Below are 27,603 nucleotides of genomic sequence, written 5' to 3'. Positions count from 1 at the left end.
ATTGCACTTAGGTAAACACCTCCCAGGAAATAGAGATGAGTAGAAAGTAAACAGTCAAACAAGCAGAATGGCTGCATTCCTTCAACCAGAAGGGACCATTAGTCTGTTTTCATACTGCTATAAAGAACTACCTGAAACTGGTTAATTTATGAAGAAAAGAGGTTTAATTGACTCACAGTTCTGCAGGTTGTACAGGAAGCATGGCTGGGGAGGCCTCAGGAAACTGATAATCATGCAGAAGGCGAAAGGGAAGCAGGCACGTCTGGCCATGGTGGAGCGGGAGAGACAGAGAGAGCGAAGTGGGAGATGATGCATACTTTTCAACAACCAGATCCCATAAGCGCTCACTCACTATCAGGAGAACAGCAAGGGGGAAGTTGGCCCCCATGAGCCAATCATCTCCCACCAGCTCCGTCCCTCAACACTGGGAATTACAATTTGACATGAGATTTGGGTGGGGATACAGACCTGAACCATATCAAGGGTAGTTCAACCACTGAGAAAGATAGCTAGATTGATTGAGATGGAGTCCTGCTCTGTTACCTAGGCTGGAGTGCAGTGGCAAAATCTCAGCTCACTGCAACCTCTGCCTCCCAGGTTCAAGCGATTCTCCTGCCTCAGCCTCCCGAGTAGCTGGGACTACAGCACACACCACCACGCCTGGCTAATTTCTGTATTTTTAGTAGACATGGGGCTTTACCATGTCTGCCAGGTTGGTCTTGAACTCCTGACCTCATGATCACCCTGCCTCGGGTTTTCTTTTGCTGGAATTACAGGCGTGAGCCACTGCACCCGGCCAACCACTGAGATTTAGAAGGCAGTCGAGTCCACTATACCACACCTCACCTGGTTTCTTCCTCTGTTGGGGCCCCTCGTGGCTACTGTTCTGTTACTTTTCGGTCCTGTTTATTTAAATGGATGGTGAGCTGTCTGTCCTCCAGGCTCCAACACTTCCACCTTCAGATTGTATTACAACAATACCAGCCCTTCAAGCTACTCCAGGTGACCCCAGAACTCATTTGAACTCAGAAGCCCAAGAGTTTCATTCCTTTCACTTTAGGGGACCCAGTGCCCCTGGCCAGCATGAAGCCGATACAGAAGCATGACCTCCATCACCCCTAATCCCTCAAGAATGAGGAGTGGAAGGTGTTGGCAGGAGGGTGGGGGCACGGTTTGTAAATCTGTAACTGCATCAGACCAAATCTAGTTCAACTAGATTCTTTTGACAGAGTTTCGCTCGTCACCCAGGCTGGCACGATCTCAGCTCACTGCAACCTCCACCTCCTAGGTTCAAGCGATTCTGCTGCCTCAGCCTCTGGTGTAGCTGAGATTACAAGGGTGCGCCACAGTGCCTGGCTAATATTTGTATTTTTAGTAGAGACGGGGTTTCACCATTTTGGCCAGGCTGGTCTTGAACTCCTGACCTCAGGTGATCCACCTGCCTTGGCCTCCCAAAGTGCTGGGATTACACATATCGGCTCAAGTCATCCTGAGCTGCTCGTACTTCCTCAAGTGTAGCTGCTGTTACATTCACCCTCTGCGTCTCTTCTTATCTTTCTGGTGAATCCCTTTTTTCCTGGTTCACCCGTTCTATGAAGACTTTTTTTGACCGATATTGTATTTCTCAAGACTCTTGACTTTAAGGGACAGAAACCCAACACAAACTAGCTTCAATTAAAAGGGGATGTATTAACTCATATAAGTAAGGACAAGACGGAGCCACCACAGGAATGGCTAGATCCAGACACTCAAACAATGCTGTCAGCTCTCTCTCTCTCACACACACACACTCATATATACACGTATTTTGGCTTCTTATTATGAGTTGGTCTCATCCTTTCTTGCTAGGGGAGGCTGTACTCACAGGGAACTCTAGACTTACATACAGTTTTATCACCCCAGGAGAGAGTGAGGCTTCTTTCTCCCAGTCTCAGGTTATTAAAATTACGGGAAAGGCTAAGAGTAGCCTGGCTGGTGATGTGTGCCCAGCACTTGGCCCATGACTGGAGGGACAGCGTTGTGATTGACCATGCCTTGGACTCTCTTTCTTGACCTAGGAAGAAAGAATGGGTATTCCTCTTGTCAGGGAGCAGCTGTCAGATAAAAGAGGGAGTCTGTTTTCACATAAAGAGGGTAGACCACTGATGTCTCCTTCTTACCCCTCCCTCCACCTCCATTCATGTTCCCACTGCCTTCTGTGCATAGGCACAGAAGGGGACAAAACAGATTTTGGAGTCAGATAGACATAGAGCCAATTACTGGCTTTATAGTAACTATGTGACTTTGGGGATGCTTTAAGCCTCTTTGTGCCTCTGCTTTTTCATCTGTACAATGTTTTAGGGATGTGTTGTAAGGGTTAAAAACCTAGACAAAGTATCTGGCACACAGTAAGTACTATGGCAGTCATAACAATTATATTTGACCATCTCCCTTTTTTAAACCATGATTTGGCCAGGTGTGATGGTTCACGCCTGTAATCCCAGCACTTTGGGATGTCAAGGTGGGAGGATCACTTGAGGCCAGGAGTTCAAGACCAGCCTGGCCAACATGGTGAAACCCCGTCTCTACTAAAAATACAAAAATTAGCCAGGCATGGTGGTGCGTGCCTGTAATCCCAGCTACTTGAGAGGCTGAGGTGAGAATCACTTGAACCCAGGAGATGGAGATTGTGGTGAGAGGAGATTGCACCACTGCACTCCAGCCTGGGCGACAGAGTGAGACTCCATCTCAAAAAAATAAAATAAAATAAAAAATAAACCATGATCTGCCTGAGGCAGGGCCTTATTTTAGGCAAAATTTAACTTGGTTATAAGAGCAGGGCTCAAATATACGATGGATTGATTTCTGTCCCCTGAAACAGCATGATACTGAAAGATAAGGCAAGTTTTGCAAATGAGGGAGGCATTCAGTTCTGTCTTCTTCAATCTTGGCTTTATGATACTGGCCCATTGCCATTATGTAGTCTTCTGTTTCAAGCTCTCCAAAGCATCTCCACATCTGTTACTTGACTTCACTGTGTCACCCTGGAGGGAGGACCTTGCGTTAGGCTTCATGAACAGATCTGATGAGGGATCCACAAGACACAAAGTCAACCAAGAATGGGCAGCAGGGGGCGCTGTGGACAAGCCCCGGGAAAGCCAAGGGAAAAACTGCAGAGGTTCTGAACCTAGAGCTGCCCAACGTCCTGCTGACGGACTCAAGACACCTCTGGACCTGGGTGTCCGGCTATTGATCGGGTACACGCTGAAGCACGCTTGCCTCCCAGGGCATCTCATCACAAATTAGGCCCAGCTCTGGGATCTGGCCCAAAGCAGGCCCTCTCCCATGTACAGGAGCTGTGGGGACAACACAGGAGGTTAATGGGAGCCTGGCCAGGATCCCAGGAAACAAAGCGCTGAGGCTTGATACATTGGTGGGCACACTGTAGACAGCAAGCTGGCTGGACTGGGGCAGGTGGAGTGTTATGGGAGGTTTCGGTCACGTGCCCTCGCCGAAGCTCCCATCTCTTACATTCTTATGCTTACTCCAGCTTTGGTTGCCAGGAGTAGGTCGTTTAGACTTGAAATCCTGCATGGATGCGTTTGGTTCTCACCGCATCCTTCCTCCTTCCAGAAACTGCATGCTCCCCTCCTTTGAAGAAGGTCACTTCTCCACTCCACGGGGTTCTAGCGGGGCTGCCAATCACAATGCGCTCACATCTCTACCCTGACCCGCCTCTCCCCGGCCCACCCAGCCACTGGAGGTGGGAAAGACCTAGGGCTTGTCAGAAGGCAGACCTTGAGGGAGAAGACCCTCCCAGTAGGGAGATCAGGAATGTGCTCAAAATCCAGGCTCAGATGTCTTCAAAAGCCTGGAGAGATGTCACCCACCAGGCACTGCGGTCTTTGGCAACACATGTGGAACAGAGGTATAGACTAAAGAATGTTCTGCCCCATTCTCTTGTGGAGGACAGAGCAGGGGAGAGTAGAGTTCCTTCCAAATTTGAATTTCCTTTTCTCCTCTTCACATCAGGGAGTCTGACCTTTGTGTTCCTCCATCAAGTGAATTTGTGCTGCAGGGTAGACAGCAAAAGCTGCTGAGACACAACCTTTTTCCCCCCTTCTTTCTTTCTTTTTGTGAAAGGCAAAACTCCTCAAAGTCCTAAACTGTTAAGAGAGGTGCCCCAGGAGGAGAGGGGAGAGACGTGATGCCTTCAGGGCAGCAGCAGAAGCAATGGAAGGATGGATGAGGAACCTCACAAAGGGGAGAGAGCTCTGGGGTCTGTGAAGAGTGGGGAGCTGAGACCCAGCTCACCGTGTTACGGGTTGTGTGTTGCTGGATCCAGTAGGTAACAGCTTGCTGGACTGAATGTTAAAGTCTCAAGAGTTTCAAAAACTGGTTGACTTTACTTTTTAAATTGGCTTTATTGAGGTACAATTTACATACTTGGAAGCAGCTATGGTGGAAGTGTTTTTACACCATGGAGATCGGCACATGCTACAATCCAGTGCTTTCTCGCTGCCCCAAAGCCAGCTGTTAAACATTTACCAGCACACCACCGAAAGTAAGAGTGGCTTCTTCCAGTCTTACCATCCACATGTCGCTTCTTCCTGGGGGACAATGAGTGACAGAAATGGGAGAGAGTGGGCCAGAAAATGTGATACACCAACAGCACACTCCTGAAAATAGACTGGAGGTTCTTCACGGAAACAAAGAATGGAGACAGAGGGGCTCCCTCTACCTTCCTTCCTTTTTCTTTTTTTTTTACTTCATAATAATGACTATACTGAAGATTTCAGGAAAGAATAGGAGGCATCAGAGTGGTGGTTGAGAGAAAGGCTTTGGAGTCAGATGGCATTCGGGTTCCCACGGCAGCTCTGCCACTCTCGAGCTGTGTGGTGTTGTATAAAGTGGAGCAAGGTCAGAGCAAGAAATATTGTGATGTGTATTTAGGGTAGAAGCCAGTCCACTCTGGTCATCTGAGCTCTGTCAAGGATCTTCATTGGCCACAAAGAGTCCTCTTTTCATCTTCTCTGAGCCACTGCAATGAATGAATGGTGGTAGGCGTCCACAAACCCGGTGCACAAAATGTGGATAGGATTTAGGTGATATCTTGACAACTCAAGCAGAAACAGGTTTCAACAGTCTAAGAAGCTGTTGTCTCCTTCTTCTAGGCACATCTGAAAACGAAATGCCAAACGGGAGGTCCTGTCGCGAATGTTGGTCCTTCGGTTCTTTATGACAGAGTGGGTAGATCCCATGGACTGTCTGAATGTCAGTTTCCTCATCCATAGGGTAGAAATGACAGGATAGCCTCATTATCTTTTGTGAATCCATATTAAAAGGCCCAGAACCGTTGCAAATTTGTTACTGAAACTTTCTGGAGTTCCCCAGTTGGATCCAATTAGGATCGTTACTGAGGCGGTTGCCTCCCCTAGGCTGAAAGAAAAATGCCACCGTTAACCTTTAATCATTCACAACAAACCCAAAGGAAAAGTCCTTGGCCTAGGTCCTAACAGGGCTATTAAAGCTATTTTCCTATTCAGCTGCTTAGACTCAGGATGAATAACCCGGTAATTTTCTACTGCTTCTCCCCACGGAATGTAAAGGACCAAGAGTGAACTTGTTTTCCTCTGGGTAGATATCTAGTAGTGGGATTGCTGGATCAAACGGTAGATCTATTTTTAGTTCTTTAAGGAATCTACATACTGTTTTCCACAGTGGTTGTACTAGTTTACATTCCCACCAACAGTGTGAAAGTGTTCCCTTTTCACCACATCCACACCAACATCTATTATTTTTTTATTTCTGATTATGGCCATTCTTGCAGGAGTAAGGTGATATCGCATTGTGGTTTTGATTTGCACTTCCCTGATAATTAGTGATGTTGAGCATTTTTCCATATGCTTGTTGGCTATCTGTATATCTTCTTTTGAGAACTGTCTATTCGTGTACTTAGCCCACTTTTTGATGGAATGGCTTGTTTTGTTCTTGCTAATTTGTTTGAGTTCTTTGTAGATTCTGGATATTAGTCCTTTGTTGGACGTATAGATTGTGAAGATTTTTCTCCCACTCTGTGGGTTGTCTGTTAACTCTGCTGATTATTTCTTTTGCTGTGCAGAAGCTTTTTAGTTTAATTAACTCTCATCCATTTAGCTTTGTTTTTGTTGCATTTGCTTTTGAGTGTGGGAGAATGGTGTGAACCTGGGAGGCGGAGCTTGCACTGAGCCCAGATTGTGCCACTGCACTCCAGCCTGGGTGACAGAGTGAGACTGTCTCAAAACAACAACAACAACAACAAAAAATTAGCCAGGCGTGGTGGTGCATGCCGTAATCCCAGCTATTCAGGAGGCTGAGACAGGAGGATCACTTGAGCCTGGGAGGTCGAGGCTGCAGTGAGCAATGATCAGGCCGCTGTACTCCACTATGGGCGATGACAGAGTGAGACTCTGTACCAGGAACTTATGTACCAGGAAATGGGCTTTCTTTGCATCACCTCACTTAATCCTTTCATCAACCTTATGAGGCAGGAGGATTTATGTCCATTTTTCAGATGAGAACGAACATATTCAGAGAGGTCAAGGCATTTGCCCAAACTCAAAACAGCTGCAGAGTGACTTTAGGTTTCAAGCCAGATCTGCCTGACTAAAGCCTGTTCTCCTGTTTTCTAAGCAGCCTTTATAAAAGAATAAAAACAGTTCTGACATTTGAGAGAGACCCCCCCCAAGCCACGACAGGGGGGCCAGCCACTGGCCTTCACTCACACTGGTAATACTCAGCCCGGCCGCTCTGCAGCATGACGGCCAGCACCAGCGTGAACTGTGGTGCCGTCTCCAAGAAGGTCTCAAAGAGCCGCAGCATGCTGATGCCTGGGGAGAGGAAGTCGGCGTAGGCCAAGTCAAACTCAGAGGGCTCCTCCTGCTGCCACACCAGCAGCCCCTGCCACAGCTCCTGCATGCACCTAGGCAGCACACACAGATGCCCAGAGGGCCAGGTTAGTGTCCTGTGAATTCCTCAGCCTCACACCCACCTAATGAATGCACACAGGCTCCAACCTGGCTCCTCACATCCATGCTATGGGGCCTTCGGCAGTGTCCTAACCTCATTGAACTTGTTTCATCTGTAAAATGGGGATCGAGGCCAGGTGTGGTGGCTCACACCTGTAATTCCAGCACTTTGGGAGGCCGAGGCGGGCAGATCACAAGGTCAGGAGATCGAGACCATCCTGGCTAACACGGTGAAGCCCCGTCTCTACTAAAAATACAAAAAATTGGCTGGCTGTGGTGATGTGCGCCTGTAGTCCCAGCTACTCAGGAGGCTGAATCAGGAGGATCTCTTGAACCTTGGAGGCGGAGGTTACAGTGAGCCAAGATTGTGCCACTGCACTCCAGCCTGGCGACAGAACGAGACTCCATCTCAAAAAAAAAAAAAAAAAAAAAAAGAGGGAGATCGATATACCTTTTACACCTGCTGGCTAAGCACTGTCCCAAGCTCATCACAAACCTTGTCCTGTTTACTTCTCACAAGAGCCCATTTTACAGATGGAGAAACAGGATCAAGAAGCTAATAAGGTCTGGGTGCAGTGGCTCACGCCTGTAATCCCAACCCTTTGACAGGCCAAGGCAAGAGAATCACTGGAGGCCAGGAGTTTGAGACCACCTTGGGCAACACAGCAAACCCCACGTTTATAAAGAATTTTTTAAAATTAGTTGGGCCTGGTGGTAGGAGCTTGTAGTCCAAGCTACTCAGGAGGCTGACACAGGAGGACTGCTTGAGCCCAGTTCAAGGCCACTGTGAGCCATGATTGTGCCACCGCACTCCAGCCCAGGCAACAGAGACCCTACCCTTTTTTTTTTTTCTGAGACAGAGTCTGCTTCTGTCCCCTGTTGCCCAGGCTAGAGTGCAGTGGCACAAACTTGGCTCACTGCAACTTCCACCTCCCAGGTTCAAGCGATTCTCCTGCCTCAGCCTCCGGAGTAGTTGGGATTACAGAATGTGCCACCACACCTGGCTAATTTTTGTATTTTTAGTAGAGATGAGCTTTTGCCATTTTCAGCAGGCTGGTCTCGAACTCCCGACCTCAAGTGATCCGCCCACCTTAGCCTCCCAGACTGCTAGGATTACAGGCATGAGCCACCAAGCCTAACCAGACCCTGCCTCTTTAAAACAAACAAACAAAACATTATAAGCAGCTAATAAGTACTGGAATGAGGATTTGGATCCAAACCTGAATTGGAAAAGGCATGTTATAAAGTTGCCTGAGGCAGTAGTTCTCAAACTTTAGTGCGCCCATGATCTCCTGGGGTCCTATGGGCAAGAAGACACTTGCCTCTTGGGCAGTTCTGGGCACAGGCCAGGCCAGATGGGATCAGACTCTGCCCTACCCCAGCCACACAGGGGAGGGGCTGGTGGAGGGTTAGACTGGAAGGAGGGATCTCATGTAAGAGGCTGGCCCTGAGTGGTTAAGGACGGAGATTGGGGCAGAGTTAAGAAAGTCCAGAGGTTGGACAGACAGGCCTGGGGTACCCACTGGCATGAAGAGTAAGTGGAGGATGCACCAAGGACCCTCCACCCAGAACTTTGCTCTCAGTTGCCTATTGGGAGGGAATCCCATTCATCATCATAAGCTCATTCACCAGACATGCATTGTCACTTCCCCTGGAAGGACCCAAGAACACACTGAGGAGCAGGCAGGCAGGGTGGGCTTGTCTGTTCTTGGTAATCTCTTGATTTTAACATTTACTATCTGGTTCCTGATACGTTTTATTTTGATTCTGCTTTTCTCATGCTCATTCTCACATTTTTTTAAATTCAAACTTTTTCTTCAGAAAACAAGTTTTTGGGGCCAAACGCAGTGGCTCACGCCTGTAATCCCAGCACTCTGGGAGGCCGAGGAGGGTGCATCATCTGAGGTCAGGAGTTTGAGACCAACCTGTCCAACATGGTGAAACCCCCAGGCATGATGGCACACACCTGTAATTAATCCCAGCTACTTGAGAGGCTGAGGCAGGAGAATCGCTTGAGCTTGGGAAGTGGACTCCGTCTCAAAATTTAAAAAAAAAATACAAAAAACAAAACCAGTTTTTGGTATTATGAGAACAGAAAAGCACATGGTTAGAGAGTAAGCTTTGAAGCCAGATTCTCAGCTCAGCTACTCGCTAGCTGTGTAACATCTGCCAAGTTACTTAACCTCTCTGTGCTTCAGTTTTTTCTATAAAATGGTAACAATGGCACATACATCTCATAAGGCTATTTGAAACATAAATGAAATAATCCATTAAAGCACTTAGAAAAGTGACTGGTGCATATTAAGTGCTCAATAAATGTTAATTACTATAATTACCAATGCTACAAATTGAAAAAAATTTTCACCCTCTATTATTTCTTTCATCTTTACTCAGTTCTTTTTGTAGTTTATCACGTTAAAGTAGTAAGATTTATTTTCAGTCCTTTATTTTTATTTACTTTTTTTGAGATGGAGTCTTGCTCTGTTGCCCAGGCTGGAGTACAGTGGCGCGATCTCGGCTCACTGCAAGCATCACCTCCTGGGTTCACGCCATTCTCTCGCCTCGGCCTCCCGAGTAGCTGGGACTACAGGTGCTCGCCACCACGCCCGGCTAATTTTTTGTATTTTTAGTAGAGATGGGGTTTCACAGTGTTAGCCAGGATGGTATCAATCTCCTGACCTCGTGATCCGCCCGCCTCGGCCTCCCAAAGTGCTGGGATTACAGGTGTGAGCCACCACACCCAGCCTCAGTCCTTTATTTTTAAAAATAAGTGCAATTAAGTCTACAAACTTCCCTCTAATGTATTTTCCTGCACGACCATAAAAAGGACAGAGGAGGGAGAACCCTGCCTCACTCTTTGAGTCACACACTTATAGCCCAAAGACCAGTGCTCAGATGGAAAACAAACTGAAAAGGAGAAAAATGCGATGCCTGGAACAGATGAGGGATTCTTAGCCTGTGTCCTTATAAAAAGCTGTTAAAAAAGGCTAAGTGTGAGTCATAAACATTAAACTACTAACATACATCAAGTGTATTTTCAATCTTATACTTCCAGGGTCCTTAAAGATTATCTGATAAGTAAAATTAAAGAATCAGTATCTAAATTAAAGTGCTATACCTGAAACAAGGGACTGAATCAAATAAAATGAAGTTAACAGGGGAAAATGTGAGATGCAGCAAAACTGAGACAGGTTTATGATCTGACAGCAATGTGGGTGAAAAGAGCAAGGCTGAATCTGAGCAGACCTCATGTGCAGTATGATGTCCAGTCTTCTACACCCCAACTTTCAAAGAGACCCTGACAAGCTACAGAAGGGCACACAGGGAAGGGGAGAAGGGCAGTAAGGCTGACAAAGGGGCAACAGCCAGAATCTGTCTCTCCACAGGCGAGAGCTACAACCATGGCAGGACATTTCAGGAAGCACATGCTGACAAACATAAAGGAAGAACTGTCTAAAAGAGCTGACCAACCAGGGAGTCGACTATCTTGCAAAGTAGCACTTTCTCCACCACTGAAGTCAGAAACAAACGCTGTATGGCTACGTACAAGGATGCCTGTTCTGAACTCTGGGTAAGTTTGGCTGAATGAAAAACCACCTGCACACTGTCCCTAGTTCTACATTCTGCCACAGGCCAGGGAGAATGTCATATCAGCAGAGCACTGCTCCACAGACTGGCTTAGGAACCTCAGGAGTCATAGCCTAAAGGATTTTCTTTTAGATCCTGAAAAGTTCATAGTAAATACAAATACTTTCCAGCTTTATAGTTACCTGAGTTTCCACTTAGTCATACCTGAAATCAAGTGTGGTAATTAAGTACACATGTAACAGAAAGGGATGATCTCTAGAAAAGCTGTAGTAAACTCCCTTACTGGGTGGAAGCAACTCAGATAAAATCTGAGTTGTTATAAAACTGAAGTTTACCTTTTTGGGGATCAGACCTGAAGTAACCTCTTCAAAAGGGTTTTCAGCAGTTATTCCATCAATAAGAATGACACAATTTTGGAGAAACATGTGGCTATTAGCCATTCTCTCAGTTGCATAAGTGACCCTCTGCAGTAAGCCCTCATTCATAGGTCTGGGTAGTTTTCACCTAATAACACAGCCAAATCTCAATGAACCTTCAAGACCAGTTTTTTCCCCCAAGCTTAACAGCATACTCAAAGGAATTTTCTAACACCACACAAAATTTTCCTCTCACGGTTTATCTTAAGTAGGAAGAAGGAAGCCAACAAGTGCAGCCACTTTCTAAAATTTTTGATGTGCTGAGAAAATACTTCCTGTCGGTCACTCCTTGGCCTGGCCAGATGCTCGGCAGACACCTGTAGCACGGCTTCCCTCACTGACTGTGAAGAAGAAAAGGTACAGTGTTGCAGCTACACACTGCCAGCAACACAGTTTGCATTACCTTGTTCAAACTTGAAATCCATGTAAGAATACTGGTTCATTTGTTTTCTCTTCTTCCTTTTTCCACTGGTTTCTGGTGATAGTTCCTGCCATTTTTTAATGGCATCAGACAAGGCCTAAAAATTGAGAAAGGGAAAGGTTACTTCTATAAATGGAAAATAAGAATACATGAGACAAGCAACCCCCAAATGCCATTTTAACAGTTTTAGCTTTCTTCCCAGCATGGCTAACAATTGGTAGTGGCGGCTGGGTGTGGTGGCTCACGCCTGTAATCCCAACACTTTGGGAGGACCAGGCGGACGGATCCTTTGAGATCAGGAGTTCGAGACCAGCCTGGCCAACATGGTGAAACCCCGTCTACACTAAAAATACAAAAATTAGCCGGGCATGGTGGCGCACGCCTGTAATCCCAGCTACTCAGGAGGCTGAGGCAGGAGAATGGCTTGAACCCGTGAGGCGGAGGTTGCATTGAGTCAAGATTGCACTACTGCACTCCAGCCTGGGTGACAAGAGAGAAACTCTGTCTCGAAAAAAAAAAAGGGAATAGGCACTGGTAAAATAAACAGGCAGCATTTCTTTATTTTCATTTTCTCTGACTTTCATGAACTGGTACAGTGGTGGAAGCAAAACACTTACTGACAGATTAAAGACTAACTAGGGAAAAGAAAAACTGTTGGCTGGGTGCACCGGCTCACACCTGTAATCCTAGCACTGTGGGAGGCTGAGGGGGGTGGATCACTTGAGCTTAGGTGTTCAAGGCTAGCCTGGGCAACGTGGGGACACCACATCTCTACTAAAAAATACAAAAACATAGCTGGGCGTGGTGGTCCACAGCTGTGGTCCCAGGTACTCAGAGGCTAAGATAGGACAATCACTTGAGCCTGAGAGGCAGGGTTGCAGTGAGCCATGATTGCGCCACCGCACTCCATCCTGGGTAACACAGGAGACCCTGTCTCAAACAAAACAAAACTGTCCAAGCTGTCCTTGAATTAAGTACAGGTTAAATCACATGACAATGGGCTGGTGAGTCCCATTCTGTAGTCAAATCTTTCATGTTGTTTCTCTGGTCAATGCTCCTCTTTACTCTCCCCTAACCTGCTTCCCCCACGCTCTTCTCTGCGTGCACCTATATCCACCCCACCCTTCGACAGGATGCTGGAGTTCAAAATCCTTCCACTGGTGAGGATCCCTTTTCTTTCCTACCTTCAGCTTCTCCCTCTTAGATTTTCCTTATCAGGATTTAAATGTGCTCAAGTCAGGGAGGGCACAGTGGCTCACACTTGTAATCCCAGCACTTTGGGAGGCCGAGGCAGGTGGATCATCTGAGGTCAGGAGTTTCAGACCAGCCTGGACAACATGACAAAACCCTGTCTCTACTAAAAATACAAAACATTAGCTGGACGTGGTGGCATGCGCCTGTAATCCCAGCTACTTGGGAGGCTGAGGCATGAGAATCGGTGAACCTGGAAAGCGGAGGTTGCAGCGAGCTGAGATTGCGCCACTGCACTCCAGCCTAGGCAACAGAGTGTGACTCTGTCTAGGAAAAAAAAAAAAAGTACTCAAGTCTTTGCCATCCTAAAAACAGGAGGGAGAAGGGGTACCTGATATGAACAGGAAGGAGGGGTGTGTGAGGTAGGGCCATTCTGCCTGGCAGAGAAGAAGGAAGAGTGGGAGCCTTTCAGGAAGACTGGGTGGGACTCCTGAGTGTGGCAGGGGTTAGGAGGCCTTGGGGCTCATGTCCTGTGGCTACGTTGTTAGGGTGCAGGGCAGGCTGGGGTCCGAGCCTGGGCGGCAATGAGAAGGGGGGGGCTATGATGGCAGTGTTTGTCTGAAACTCCTGCTGAAACTTGAGAAGGTGATCTCATCTCTCTTTCAATGCCTGCACCTCTTTCTTCTTCCCCTTTGTAGAGAAATTTATCAAAGGAGCTGTTTATCTGCTGTTTCACCACCTTAGCCTTATGACCACAAGCTTTCCAGTTGTCTCTCATCTGGCGTCTACCCTGCCTTTGCACTTACTAATCTATGCTTATTATTGAGTGGCCAAGTCTACAATTCTACTATCTACATTTTAGTCCTCATCTTGCATAAACTCTTAGCAGTATTTAATAACAGGCTGGACACGGTGGCATCCTAGTGCTTTAGGAGGTTGAGGTGGGAGGATAGCCTGAGGCCAGGAGTTCAAGACCAGCCTGCACAATCTATCAAGACCCCATTTCTACAAAAATTAAAATAGAAAGATCATCCAGGTGTGGTGGCGCGCACCTGTACTCCTAGCTATATGGGAAGCTGAGGCAGGAGGATGGCTTGAGCCCAGAAGGTCAAGGTTGCAATAGGCCATGATTGGGCCACTGTACTCCAGCCTGGGTGACAGAGAGAGACCCTGTTTCTAAACAAGAATAACCATAATAATGATGATAATAATACAGACTGCTCCAGTCTCTCAACTTCCTCCTTCCTGTCTGCCTGCCTCCTCCGCTTGGTCTTTACATGTCAGGAGTCCTCTCTTCTCACCTGGTATCGCTGGGTACCCCATCCTGGCTGGTGAGATTTTCCATATGCTGATGACTCTCAAAGTCCTATCACCATAAAACCCAAGGAGATACAAAAAAAAAAAAAAATCCTATCTACAGTCTGTATTTTCCAAACTTTCTAGTCCATTCAACCTCCCAATGAATTATTTTTACTCAGATGTCTCACAGGCCCTTCTCAGCACATTGGCAACCAACGTTTCCCAGACTGAATTCATGATTATTTCCCTCCAAAGCAGATGTTTATACTAGTTCTCACCCCAATAAATGACACTAACATCTTCCACAACCCCTTTCACCAAACTCCTACTTGGGTCTGTGATTAAATGTCCCTTGCTCAGGGAGGCCCTTCTGGAGACCCTTGGTCTACCTTAGGTTGCCTCCTGAATTACCCTTTCAAAGCCTCTCTATTTTTCTTTCAGTCTTTTTTTGGCTGGGCACGGTGGCTCATGTGGTTATCCCAGCACTTTGGGAGGCTGAGGCGGGCAGATCATCTGAGGTCAGGAGTTGCTGAACAGCCTGGCCAACATGGTGAAACCCCATCTTTACTAAAAATACAAATATCAGCCAGGCGTGGTGAGCAACTGTAGTCCCAGCTACTCAGGAGGCTGAGGCAGGAGAATCGCTTGAACTGGGGAGGCAGAGGCTGCAGTGAGCCGAGATCACGCCACTGCACTCCAGCCTGGGCAACAGAGCGAGACTCCGTCTCAAAAAAAAAAAAAAAAAAAAAAAAAGGCGAAAGGGGCTTGGCCTAGACCTCAGCATGAGAACATGAGCCACAGTCCTTGGCTTGGTTCTTCCCTTCCTACAGCTAAGACCCAATGAGTATTTTAACCACTACGATAACTCCACGTTTGTCCTTTGGACAAAAGAAACATCACAGTGTTTGCTGAGAATTTAATGGCAGTAAGGGTGACCAAGAGGAGTAAGCCAAGGTCTCTGCTGGTGCATGCACTCCTGTTCTGGCCACAGCTACAAAGCAGGCACCGTGTGCTGTCCTTCACGGAAGACGTCTGTTACCCACCACAAACCAGCACTCTTCTCACCCTTAACGAAGGCCTTTGAGTGCTATCTATTTTAGGATCCTGGGGGGAGAACGCTGAGAGCTGTCAGTAGCTGCCCATTCTCTTCTGAGGGGGCACTGCTGTGTTCCCGGACTCTTTACAGACCTTACGTCCTATCACTGATAACTGAGCCACCTGGAGGATGGATGGTCGTGTGACCTGTCCCAAGTCGGAAAGCAAATCAGGAAGGAGCAGGATTAGAACGCATCTTTCATACTCCTGCATTCCACAGTACAATGTATTACCCTCCATGTTTTTATGGTCTAACCAGAACTTCTCTGCTTCTCATCTACTATTTCTTTTCATTTAGTCTGTCACGATCAGCAAATACCTATCTATCTTCACCCTAATAAGTTCCTTAGCAATCATAAACCATCCCAATTTCCACAAGCTGAACTGTTCATTCTGTTATCATGGGAAGATGTAGTCAAGAGGTGTGACCCCAACAGGAAGACCAAGTAGAGTACCTTGCGGGTGATCGCATAGTGTCCTTTGAGCTCGTGCAGGGCCCACTTGATGTCCTGACTACTGAGCACTTTGAAGTCGGCCATGAGGAGGTCAGCAGCTTGGATGAAGCAGCGCCGGTCAAGAGGAGTCAATTTAAAATAGTCAAAAAAGTCTATTTTAGGCAACTGAAACGAGAGAGAAGCATAAAATCAGAGGCCAGGCAGTACATTTCCCATGTAGGGGAAATCATTTTAAGAATTACATGTGTAGAAAAGAATAACATTTGTTCTAATTACTCTATAAGGAAGTTACCAGCCCTATAAGAGAGATGAGAAAACGGTGGCTCAGAGAGGTTAAACAAACCTGTCTGGAGCCGATAGACTAGTTTTACTAGTTATAACTAGTAAAGAAGTATAGTTGGGGATTTAAACCAATCTTACAGCCATCTTCTTTCCATAACATATTTACAAACAACTATTTTTTTTCTATTATAGAATACGTAAGAGAGAGAATCAAAGAATCTATGGGGAGTTGGAAGATCAAGCAACAGATCTTAATAAAGTTAGTCCTCAACCATACTTTACCATATAACACACTAAATGCCAGTTTGGATCACAAATAATGACAATGATTACAGTTTTTAAAAACCAAACTGTTTACATCTTGATGTGAGATCCGGTTAAACAGATGTATAGTATACACTGTATACAAATAGTATACACTGTATACAAATCTCACATCAAAAGAAAAAAGATATTCAACTCTGGGTAATGATCTGCATGCTGAAGTATTTACAGGGAAGTATACTGATGTTTTTGCAATTTACTTTGAAATGCATTATCATGAAATGAAATATAACAAAGATGTGCTGATGGACAGACAGAGGACATATGTATGACAAAGAGGATACAGTAAACTGTTAACTTTTTAGTAGCACCAGTGGTAGGTATACAGGTGATCAATGTAAAATATTTCAATTTTCCTGTAGGTTTGAAAATTTTCATAATAAAATGTTAAGAGTTTTGGCCAATTCTTGTTTTGCTTTAGGAATTTGCTTTGTAGGATCAAAGATATGGAGGATTCGTTTAATTCTTTGTGGGAAAAGGAAGATAAGAATTACAAGGAAAGACAGAAGTTAAAGACAGAATTCAAAGTGGCTCAGACTGGGAGATCGCACTGAAGTATAGATATATTCTGAAATCCCATGTCCCTCTGCTAGTCTTTAAAAACTTGTCCCAACAAAGCACTTTCTTCCCACAGAGATAACAACAACAACAACAACAACAAAGCAGAGCATTTCCAGGCAGCGACTGCAAAACAAGAACATGACACTTGCCTTTGTCTCATCTTGGCTGGCCAGCAGACTGCTACTGGGATTTATAATGATTCTATCTTCTCACTTTGGATAATCTGGGTTTTCCAGAAGAAAATTACAAAGCCTGCAAAAACAAATGATGTTACTTTCATACTGCTTCCAAATCCCACACCTGCTCACTGCTTCAAATGCAATGTTTGAAGAATACAGTCCTTAGTCACACATTACAACTGGCCTATCAAGAAATTAAGATGTTTGTAGCCCAGAAAAACTAAACAAATAAACGAACAACTGCACTGAATTCCTATCTTTGTGAAAGATAAAAAATTTAAAAAGCAATGAACATACTGACTAAGGCAAACTCCTCTGAAGTTTATGTATCAGTTGGGTGTTAATGTAATGGAGTCACTGAAACTATTATTGTTTAAACTACAAAACTGGAAAATTTGTAAGAAAAGTAGCTACTCTGTCAAGAAAACTATGAACAAGAAGTGGAAAACTGTGTGTTCACATTTACAATAAAAAAAGTCTGCTAAGATATGTAATAAATAAATGAAATATAAAAGACCTTCTGTTAATTCATTAATACTTTTTATACCCCTGTGGTAACATAAATCTCTATGGTAATATAAAGCTCTATGAGCCATTGAGTTACACTGGGTTTATTTAGCTAGCTGCTAAGCTAGACTGATGAACAGATCATGTTTTCCTATGAACAGACTCTCTTCACACCAAATGCATTAGCTTTGTCTATTATCAGCATGAAATACTTCCAAAGGATATACAGAGTGAGGTAACACACATTGATGTACCACCACCCAGACCCAACAAATGTTAACTATCCAGGCTCTTCACAGTCAAATCAGACAACCACCTTGAAACAACTGCACAGTAGTGAAGACAGGGTGGGTGGGGTACAGCTCTAGCCACATTCAGTAGCAAGGAAGCTTCTTTGCTCGGAGGGTAACGGGGACTTCCCCTTTTCTCTGTTCTTTCTCTTGCTCCAGTAGATTCCTAAGATGACCTCCTAGGTGCTATACCTGCAATTCTCACACACTTCCCTTTATACTGGTTCTCTTTTGCCAGATGTCAATAGTAAGGCCTATAATAGTAGAACAGGAGGTCTGGCAGAAAGACGGCAGAGAAAAAGTGCCCAGCTCTGGCTCCTTTTCTCACCCAGGTGCCAGTGTTTGGGGACTGGTTTGGAGAGGTTCGATTATTCTGCAGCCCCCGCCGGGGACCCATGTCAAAGCCTTCTCCCTCATCCTGACATCTCAATGCATTTCCCTTCCGTTCCTTCCAGGAGTCCCATATACTTTTCATCTCTAAGCTCCCCACTTCCCTACCACCACAGCCTGCCCAGTCCACGGAACACAACGCCAGAGGCCCAAAGAGGAAATAAAGCAGGAAACTCCTCCTATTACAGAGGGTGACAAGAATTCGGAGTACATTTTCCTTTAAAACCATTGTCATCAGTGGTAATTCTCCATCCTAGAACTCACTGGTGTGCACTGAGGTTATGCAAACCTTTGAAGGCTGACCTGAGAACTAGCCACCAGCAAAAATCCCATCTGTAGGGAAAGGCCTGAGCTCCAGACAACCAATTACATGTGCATATTTGACGTGGCGACAAACCAGACACGGACTAACTTTAATATGGTCTATTTTTACGTGTTTTCTCAAGTACATGATACATAAGTACAACTCTATGCGAAATACAGGTGGAACGGTAGATATGACTTCTTGAAAAAACAAACATGTTTGAGGTTTATCTCTCCCCAATTCATTTTATATTTTCAACAATATTAAGAACTTCAAATACTGAAATGCTACAGATATGAAGTTCCACATGGCAGAAATCAGAAGCTCTCACTATAAACTGTCAAAATTCATTTCTAGTTTAATCCCTTCATTATGCTTACCAACAGAACTCTTCTGGAGGTTAAGTGACATTTGGAAGCACAGAAAATGAAGGACAAAGTTTTTCTTCTACAGAAACAAGTTGTAGCCTCTGTTCTAATATCTGCACCCTGGGGCAAAAACAGTGGGGAAGCCTGTCAGACTTCAATCTGCCCACCTCTTCATATGACCTCATGATTGAGCTGATCTGACATGCTAGCGGTTCTAGAGAAGGCACTCCTGCAAAGTAAGCCAGGCTAGTACTCCAATTTTTTTTTTTTGGACTGAGTCTCACTCTGTTGCCCAGGCTGGAGTGCAGTGGTACAAGCTCCGCCTCCTGCAAGCTACAAGCTCCGCCTCCTGGGTTCATGCCATTCTCCCACCTCAGCCTCCCAAGTAGCTGGCACTACAGGCAGCCACCACCACGCCCAGCTAATTTTTTTGTATTTTTAGTAGGGACGGGGTTTCACCATGTCAACCAGGATGGTCTTGATCTCCTGACCTTGTAATCCGCCCGTCTCAGCCTCCCAAAGTGCAGGGATTACAGGCGTGAGCCACCGCGCCCAGCCGTACTCCAACCTTTCAACCCTTAGATAGTTGTTGCTGCCTTCATCCAACTGAAGTTGACCACGTGTGAGTGAAAGGTCTAAGTTAACCAGCCAGAGTAGATTACCTGCCATGTGGTTCTCTAATGAATAGGCCCTTCCTGCTTAAAATGACCAGATGGTTCCATCTGAAGGCCATTTAAAGACGCACATAAAGCAACTGAGACTGAGCTACAACAAAATCCCAGCCTGCTCAACTCAGCTTTGGGCCTTATTTCCAGTTTCCATTAACATTTTAGTTTAGTTGTGGAATTAACATTGTCCTAGGAGCACAGAGACTAATGGAAAGGAAAGCAGTGTCAGGAAAACAAGATTGGCTTGAAAAGATGCAATACAATGACTGTACATTCCCTTGCTTTTCGGATTTCACGAGAATTTTTATGTGTTTAAAGATCAATGTTTCTGAGTGACACAAAAAGCACAGAGGGTCAGCAAGTCCCTAAAAATAAGTACACGTGTGAGACTCAGGAAGTAGGCAAACAGAACTGTAAAAGAAGGTGTCAATTTGATTACATTTTAGTGATTTTTATAGACAATCTTGAAGATATATTTAAACATGATGTTCACTTGCAGAAGGAGACAAAAACATTGAAGTATACTCAATTTCTATGAGGTTAAATTGTTAAAAAATACTAAAACATGGTATCTGGTATTCAAATCATTGTTCTATAAATGAGCTAAGTTTATACTTTTCTCTATCATTTACATTTTCTGTAATGAACAAACCTGTATTACATTTCATAACCAGGAAAACAGTAACCAAAAAAAAAAAAAAAATTCACATGCAAGGGAAATACAATTAGTAAACAAATATATGAAAAACACAGCTAATTATCAAAGAAATGTCACTTATGCTACTTTATGCCTACCCTAGTTAACTACAAAAAAAAAAATCATAACTCAGTATTGTCGAAGAGCTGTTAAAGCAATTCACACATATAAGCTGCTTTTTAGGTGAGTAGAAGCCTACAAGAAAGTTTTCATTGTAAAAATGTACTCATTGCTGCTCAATTTTCCCATAAACCTAAAACTGCTCTAAAAAATAAAGCTTAGTAATTTAAAAAAATGTAGTTATTATCATGCCACTTAGAAACCCAAAAATAAAGTATTTTAAAAGCTTAGGAGGGGGAAAAAATCTCCAACAAACAATTCTGCTGGAAGACACAAACACAGCCAATAGGAAGGTGGATGCCAGAGCGTGGGGCAAGTAGAGTTCAGGAGACAAGCAGGAGAATGCTCACAGCTACATTATTTGTGACAGAACTCAAATGCCTATCAGAAGTAGATGGAAAATTTCATTACTAAGTGATATAAATGGAATAACACTTAGCAATGGAAAATATATAAACTGTGGTTCTACCCCGCACAAATAAACCTAACATAATGCTGAGTGAAAAGAAATCAGACTCAAAAGACCACAGACTATACAAAATCTTTATGTAGTGTTCAAAAAGGATAGCAACGTTCTATTTCTTGAAGATTTCTGGGTTGTGGTTCCATAAATGTTTGGTTTGTGATAAATTATTGAGCTGTGCATCTTTATTTTGTTCATTTTTCTTTATGTATATTATATACACATTGGTATACAAAACCAAGTTTAAAAACTATACACAATAAAGAATATGTGGAAAGGCTTCAGAAGAGTGAGTAACTGGCATGTAAATAACAAAATAGCTTTCTTTTTTTTTTTTTTTTGAGACGGAGTCTTGCTCTATCACCCAGGCTGGAGTGCAGTGGCCCGATCTCGGCTCACTGCAAGCTCCGCCTCCCGGGTTCACGCCATTCTCCTGCCTCAGCCTCTCCGAGTAGCTGGGACTACAGGCGCCCGCCACCACGCCCGGCTAATTTTTTTTGTATTTTTAGTAGAGACGGGGTTTCACTGTGGTCTCGATCTCCTGACCTCGTGATCCACCCGCCTCGGCCTCCCAAAGTGCTGGGATTACAAGCGTGAGCCACCGCGCCCGGCCCAACAAAATGGCTTTCTTTCCTCACTGTACGGAAGGTTAAATACCCAGGTAGAGTCTCTCGTTGAAAAATAAAAAATGCTTTAAGAGTTTGGGTAATCGAAGCCAGGTGAGGTAACACATGCCTGTAATCCCAGCTATTCAGGAGGCTGAGGCGGGAGAATCACCTGAACCTGGGAGGCGAAGGTTGCAGTGAGCTGAGATCAGGCCACTGCAGTCCAGCTTGGACGACAAGGGCAAAACTCTCTCAAAAAAAAAATAAATAAATAAATAAATAAAATAAAAGATTTGCCAGGCACGGTGGCTCACGTCTCCCAGCACTTTGGGAGGCTGAGGCAGGGGGATAACTTGAGGTCAGGAGTTCGAGACCAGCCTAGCCAACATGGTGAAATCCCATCTCTACTAAAAATACAAAAATTAGCTGGGCATGGTGGTGTGCACCTGTAATCCAAGCTACTCAGGAGGCTGAGGCAGAAGAATCGCTTGAACCCTGGAGACGGAAGGTGCAGTGAGCCAGGATGGCACCACTGCACTCCAGCCTAGGCAAGAGAGTGAGACTTCGTCTAAAAAAAAAAAAAAAAAAAAGAAGTTTGTATAATCCAAAAACTTCAAAAACTTCAAGACAGGAATCTAAAGTTGTTTCAAACTGACACTGCCCTTGGAGACTTGAAAGAGGCAAAAGCAATAATCTCTAAAGAAACCAACTCTATCAAGAACTCAAGACATGAGCTTAGAGTCAAACTTAGAAAATACACAAGAAAACGAGGCACCATGGGAGCCAGCAGGAAGAACAGAATATGATTCCCAAGAACTTAACACATCAGAACAATCAAACTCACAAAGAAGCTATGTTTATTGGTTAAAGAAATTTAAAAAAAGACTAAAAATATAGGCAAAGAGCAAAACTCTAGGAAAATAACCAAGAGAATTAAAAGCTAAAATATCATAACCGAAAAACAGTGGATGAGTTAAAAGGAGATTACACTCTACTGAAGAGAAATTTGTGGGCTAGAAGACACCTCTGAAGAAATCATCCATAATGCATCTCAGGGACAAAGAGGTGGACTTAGAGACAAGGAGATTGTGGGAGAAGAGTTACAGAAGTCAGGAAACAGCTACAAAATTTCCAGAACTGACCAGCACCACCAATCTATGGCCTGGTAGTGTATACTCTTAACGGTTTTGCCTTACTGAGAAGCATGTTAAGTAAAATTGATAAAGATTAAGGGAAGGCCAGGTGCAGTGGCTCACACCTGTAATCCCAGCACTTTGGGAGGCCGAGGTAGGTGGATCACTTGAGGTCAGGAGTTCAAGACCAGCCTGGCCAACATGGGAAACTCCGTCTCTACTAAAAATACAAAAATTAGTCAGACATGATGGCGCATGCCTGTAATCCCAGCTACTTGGGAAACTGAGGCAGGAGTATCACTTGAACCTGGGAGGCGGAGACTGCAGTGAGCTGAGATCGCACCATTGCACTCTAGCCTAGGTGACAGAGTGAGACTCCGTCTCAAAAATAAATAGTTAAATAAACAAATAAATATAAATAAATCTGATGACAGTGGTTGTCTCTGTACAGAGGTGGGATCAGACAAGGCCACTACTGGCTCCAACAGTGTCATTGTACAAATTAGAAAAAAGTACCTACATTGGGCTAAGCACCTGGAAAGGGGCCCTTCCTTCTCAGCCTTGGCAGGGAAGAAACTCACCTGCACCCTTGACTGAGAACTGTAGCATAAGATACGAACTTTGAGGACAGGTGTTCAGTGAACTGTCTATTTTGTTTAAATTTACCACCAGGCTGGGCACGGTGGCTCATGGCTGTAATCCCAGCACTGTGGGAGGCCAAGGCAAGCAGATCACGAGGTCAGGGGTTCAAGACCAGCCTGACCAACATGGTGAAACCCTGTCTCTACTAAAAATACAAAAATTAGCCAGGCGTGGTGGAGTACACCTGTAACGCCAGCTACTTAGGAGACTGAGGCAGGAGAATCGCTTGAACCCGGGAGGCGGAGACTGCTGTGAGCCAAGATCACACCACTGCACTCCAGCCTGGGCAACAGAACGAGACTCCGTCTCCAAAAAAAAAAAAAAAAAAAATTACAACTATTTCACCTCTGCAGATCAGAAGGAGGGGAAAGAGTTTATTTTTCATTTTATATTCTTCAGGAGAACTTATTTTTTAAAACAGCATATCTATCACTTATAACAAATTTTTTTTAAATACAGATAAGGTCTCACTCTGTCTCCCAGGCTGGAGTGCAGTAGCATAACATAGCTCACTGCAGCCTTGAATTCCTGGATTCAGGCAATCCTCTTGCCTCAGCCTCCCAAAGTGTCAGGATTAAAGGTGTGAGCCATGTGTCTGGCCCATATTTATCCCTTTTATAATGAAAATTAAGCAATGTGGCCAGGGGGGTGGCTCATGCCAGCACTTTGGGAGGCTGAGGCAGGCCGATCACCCGAGGTCAGGAGATCAAGGCCAGCCTGAACAACATGGAGAAACCCCATCTCTACTAAAAATACAAAATTAGCAGGGCATAGTGGCACATGCCTATAATCCCAGCTACTCGGGAGGCTGAGGCAGGAGAATCGCTTGAACCTGACGTGAAGGGTGCGGTGAGCCAAGATTATGCCATTGCACTCCAGCCTGGGCAATGAGCAAAATTCCGTCTCAATAAAAGAAAGAAAAAACAAAACAAAACTGTAGAACAAAAAAATACATGTTCCAAAATTCCCCTCAAGGCTTAGGCCAGAATCTTCTGGCAAAAAAGAAATTAAGCATCATGTGAGGACCAGACTGGTTCAGCATCACCTGTAGTATTTCAGATCACAAAGGCCTAGTGGAGCACTCCTTTATAATCGCCACGCCTTCAAAAACTGATGCTGACACTGTCTCTTAAGACTCAATGACTGCATATTAACAGCGTCTTGCCAGTAAATTAATAGCTTATTAATCCAGTTGTAATGAATGAGTCTTACACTTCATTCATGCCAGCAATATCATTATCTGATATAATTCTAGTCTAACTAGTCTTTTTATGTCAAAAACGAAACATCCCTGGATTCTAAATGGTACAAAACAGATTCATTTCAAAAGATACAGCTGCAATACTAAAAGAAAAAGCCACAGGGAAAGAGATAAAGTGAGAGCAAACAACTTACCTTGTCCCCGATGGCAGTGAAAGTTGTTCAAGTGAATTACCTCTTCATTGTTGTTTCCCTCTTCCATTTTCAAATGCAGACATGCACATATGGGACTGCTAATATCTAAACATGGTAACTATGTGTTTCAAAAGGGCTGAAAAGGAAGCAAAGAGGAACAGTAAGAATGAGGGAGTATCAAAACTCTTGCCATGTATCTGGTCAGGGGAACATCTGAAGCTTATGCTGAAAACATTCCTTAAGAAAACATATCCAAGGAGGTGGGTCAAAAAAAAAACCACACAAACTCAAAACGTATGACATTAAAACATATTTTAAAAATACACGCATTAAAGAGACAAAGTACTGACAGAGAATTCACATCTTGATACAAATATGCTAACAAACAAATGGGCTAAGGTTATTAATAGGCAATTCACAAAAAAGAAAACACAGAAGATGCTCAACCTCACTAATAATCAGGGAAAGGCAAATTAGAAAATGAATTATGTTTCAGCCAGACGCGGTGGCTCACGCCTGTAATCCCAGCACTTTGGGAGGCCGAGGTGGGCAGATCACAAGGTCAGGAGTTCGACACCAGCCTGACCAACATGGTGAAACTCCAGCTCTACTAAAAATACAAAAATCAGCCAGGCGTGGTGGCACGCGCCTGTAATCCCAGCCACTCCGGACACTGACGCAGGAGAATCGCTTGAACCGGGGAGGCTGAAGTTGCAGTGAGCCAAGATCGCAGCACTGCACTCCAGCCTGGGCAACAGAGTGAGACTCCGTCTCAAAAAAAAAAAAAAAAAGAATTCTGTTTCAAACCACTGGGGTGGCAAAAAAAGCAAGTACGTAAGAAATGGGAAGCCTTACACATTGCTGGTTTGGAGAGTAACTTGGAAAAGATACTCTGAATAGCAATCAGCAATACGCCCTAAATTACAAATGTACATTCCCTGTGACTTAGCAATTCCACCTCCAGGTATATTAGCTAAAGAAACCTCTGTGTGTTCTTCAAGAAATATGCATAATAGAATATACGGACAGGGATGGTCATTACAGCAAACATGTAATAAAAGCAATTGGGAACGGCCTTATTGGACTTCAGTAAAGGAATAAATAAAATTCATATGAGGATACAACACAGTTAAATTAACTAATGTTAAATGAAAGTGTGATACCATTTACGTAAATTCATACACAAATTTTAAATACATATTTAAATATTAAATTAAAAAATATAGCCAGGCGCGGTGGCTCACACCTGTAACCCCAGCTCTCAGGGAGGCCGAGGCGGATGGATCACCTAAGGTGAGGAGTTCGAGACCAGCCTGGACAACATGGTGAAACCCCATCTCTATCAAAAACACACAGGCCGGGCGCGGTGGCTCACGCCTGTAATCCCAGCACTTTGGGAGGCCGAGGCGGGCGGATCACGAGGTCAGGAGATCGAGACCATCCTGGCTAACACGGTGAAACCCCGTCTCTACAAAAAAAAAAAAAAAAATTAGCCGGGCGTGGTGGCGGGCGCCTGTAGTCCCAGCTACTCGGGAGGCTGAGGCAGGAGACGGGCGTGAACCCGGGAGGCAGAGCTTGCAGTGAGCCAGGATCGCGCCACTGCACTCCAGCCTGGGCGACAGAGCGAAACTCCGTCTCAAAAAAAGGGGGGAAAAAATGTTCTCTTTGCACGATCAAAAGGACAACTGCTACCCAGGCCCTTAGGGATTCAGAGCCCTGACGGATTTGTCAGAAATTTCTGTAACCCGCACGCCGCGCACGCTCCACGTTGGTTGCAAGTGGCCCAAGTCTTGGATCCCTGGTCTCGTTCCACCGGGAGCAGGGCCACCTCGACGCGGGGACAGCGGCCTCGCTCCCTACCCAGCGCCCGGACATCCGAGCCGGGCCAGCCCCCAGCGCCCCGCAGAAGGGTTTGACGCACTTGCGGCGCCCTCGCGAGTGCCGGGTGACAGTCGCCAACTTTCGCGGAACACGCGCTCCAGATGTGAGGGGAGAGGAGGGAAGACGCCGCCCGCCTGGGCTGGGGTTCACAGGCCCTGGCCGCCTCCCGCCGCTCCTCCAGGCCGCGCTCGGGTGCACCGACACCGCCCCCGCGGCGGCCTCGGGCCGGGGGGAGGGAAGCGGCCCGAGGGGCCGGCTCGCGAAACTTCGCGAAGTGGCGGGAGGGGGTCGCTCCCGCCTCGCCACCGCACGGGGCTTGGAGACGCCCAGCCCAGCTCCCCGGCCCGATCCCGCCCGGGCCTCGGCCAGCGCCCCTCAGCTCTGCGGCGCTCACGGCCCGCGCCCCCGTCCCCACCCCCGAAGCTCAACGGAGGCGCCCCGCAGAGAGGCCGCCTCGCCTCACAGACCCGCCCAGGAGCTCGAGAGCGCCCCGCAGCCGACACTCACTCGCCACTCAACTCGCCACTCAACTCGCCGGCTAGGCAGGCGGCCTTCGCTACCGCGCCGCTTACTCCTCAGAAACCGCAGCTGTGAGCTCAGTGGCAGCCGCTACACTCTTTCCGGCCCTGCCGCGGCATCACCTCGCCCACGCGCACAGCGCCCCCTCCCGAGTAAGTACAGGAAAAACCATAGAGGCAGTCCGGGTGCTGCGGAGGAGGGACCCGGGGGCTCACCATAGAGAGGGCCGCCTAGCTGCGCCTGCATCCGGGCTCTCCGCCTGCGGAGACTTGACTCCCCCACGAGGCGGGAGGATGAAAGAAACGGAGACCCCCCCCCCAGTCCCCGACCTCACAGGAGCCACTGTCTCCCCAGAGCTGAAAAGGGTATGGGGCGGGTGGTTGTGGGCGTTTACTCGATATCTATTTATTTGCCCTAATTCCTTTGGCAAGTCATTCATTCATTCTGCAAATATATTCTGCGGATTTCCTGTGGGCCACGCACTGTTCTAGGAATTGGGGAAATTAAGAGTAAAGTGGGTCCCATGGCTGGGCACAGTGGCTCACGCCTGTAATCCCAGCACTTTGGGAGGCCGAGGCGGACGGATCACTTGAGGTCAGGAGTTCCAGACCAGCCTGGCCAACATGGTGAAACGCCGTCTCTACTAAAAATAAAAAATTTAGCTGGGCATGGTGGCGCGTGCCTGTAGTCCCAGCTACTCTGGAGGCTGAGGCAGGAGAATGACATGAACCCAGGAGGCGGAGCTTGCAGTGAGCAGAGATCGCGCCACTGCACTCCAGCCTGGGCGACAGAGCAAGTCCCTGTCTCAGAAAAAAAAAAAAGAA

At 45.8% G+C, this 27,603-nt stretch overlaps 1 protein-coding gene across 4 annotated transcripts in view; it reads right to left on the bottom strand.

The window, feature by feature from the left end:
* The window catches only part of LOC129489523 (E3 ubiquitin-protein ligase RNF216-like), a 29,556-nt gene extending 2,594 nt beyond the window's left edge, over positions 1-26,962 (bottom strand). Inside the window, exons 1-8 of one of the 4 annotated variants that reach the window (XM_063646105.1) lie at positions 26,768-26,962; positions 24,380-24,515; positions 16,768-16,870; positions 15,452-15,616; positions 11,394-11,508; positions 6,744-6,848; positions 1,883-2,053; positions 177-223 (exon numbers count right to left, since the gene is read on the bottom strand). In XM_063646105.1, coding sequence (XP_063502175.1) covers positions 216-223; positions 1,883-2,053; positions 6,744-6,848; positions 11,394-11,508; positions 15,452-15,535 — 483 coding nt within the window. In that variant the 5' untranslated portion in view covers positions 15,536-15,616; positions 16,768-16,870; positions 24,380-24,515; positions 26,768-26,962 and the 3' untranslated portion in view covers positions 177-215. Of the gene's footprint in view, positions 1-176; positions 5,419-6,743; positions 6,941-11,393; positions 11,511-15,451; positions 15,617-16,767; positions 16,871-24,379; positions 24,516-26,767 lie in introns of those variants that run through there. The other 3 variants (XR_010122495.1, XM_063646106.1, XR_010122496.1) reach the window with 3 other exon arrangements.
* Positions 26,963-27,603: the final 641 nt, after the last annotated feature.

This window comes from Symphalangus syndactylus, chromosome 9 (genome assembly GCF_028878055.3).
Source record: "Symphalangus syndactylus isolate Jambi chromosome 9, NHGRI_mSymSyn1-v2.1_pri, whole genome shotgun sequence".
Taxonomy (NCBI): domain Eukaryota; kingdom Metazoa; phylum Chordata; class Mammalia; order Primates; family Hylobatidae; genus Symphalangus; species Symphalangus syndactylus.
The sequence above is the reverse complement of the archived record's forward strand: the minus strand, read 5'-3'. Positions and strand labels throughout refer to the sequence as shown.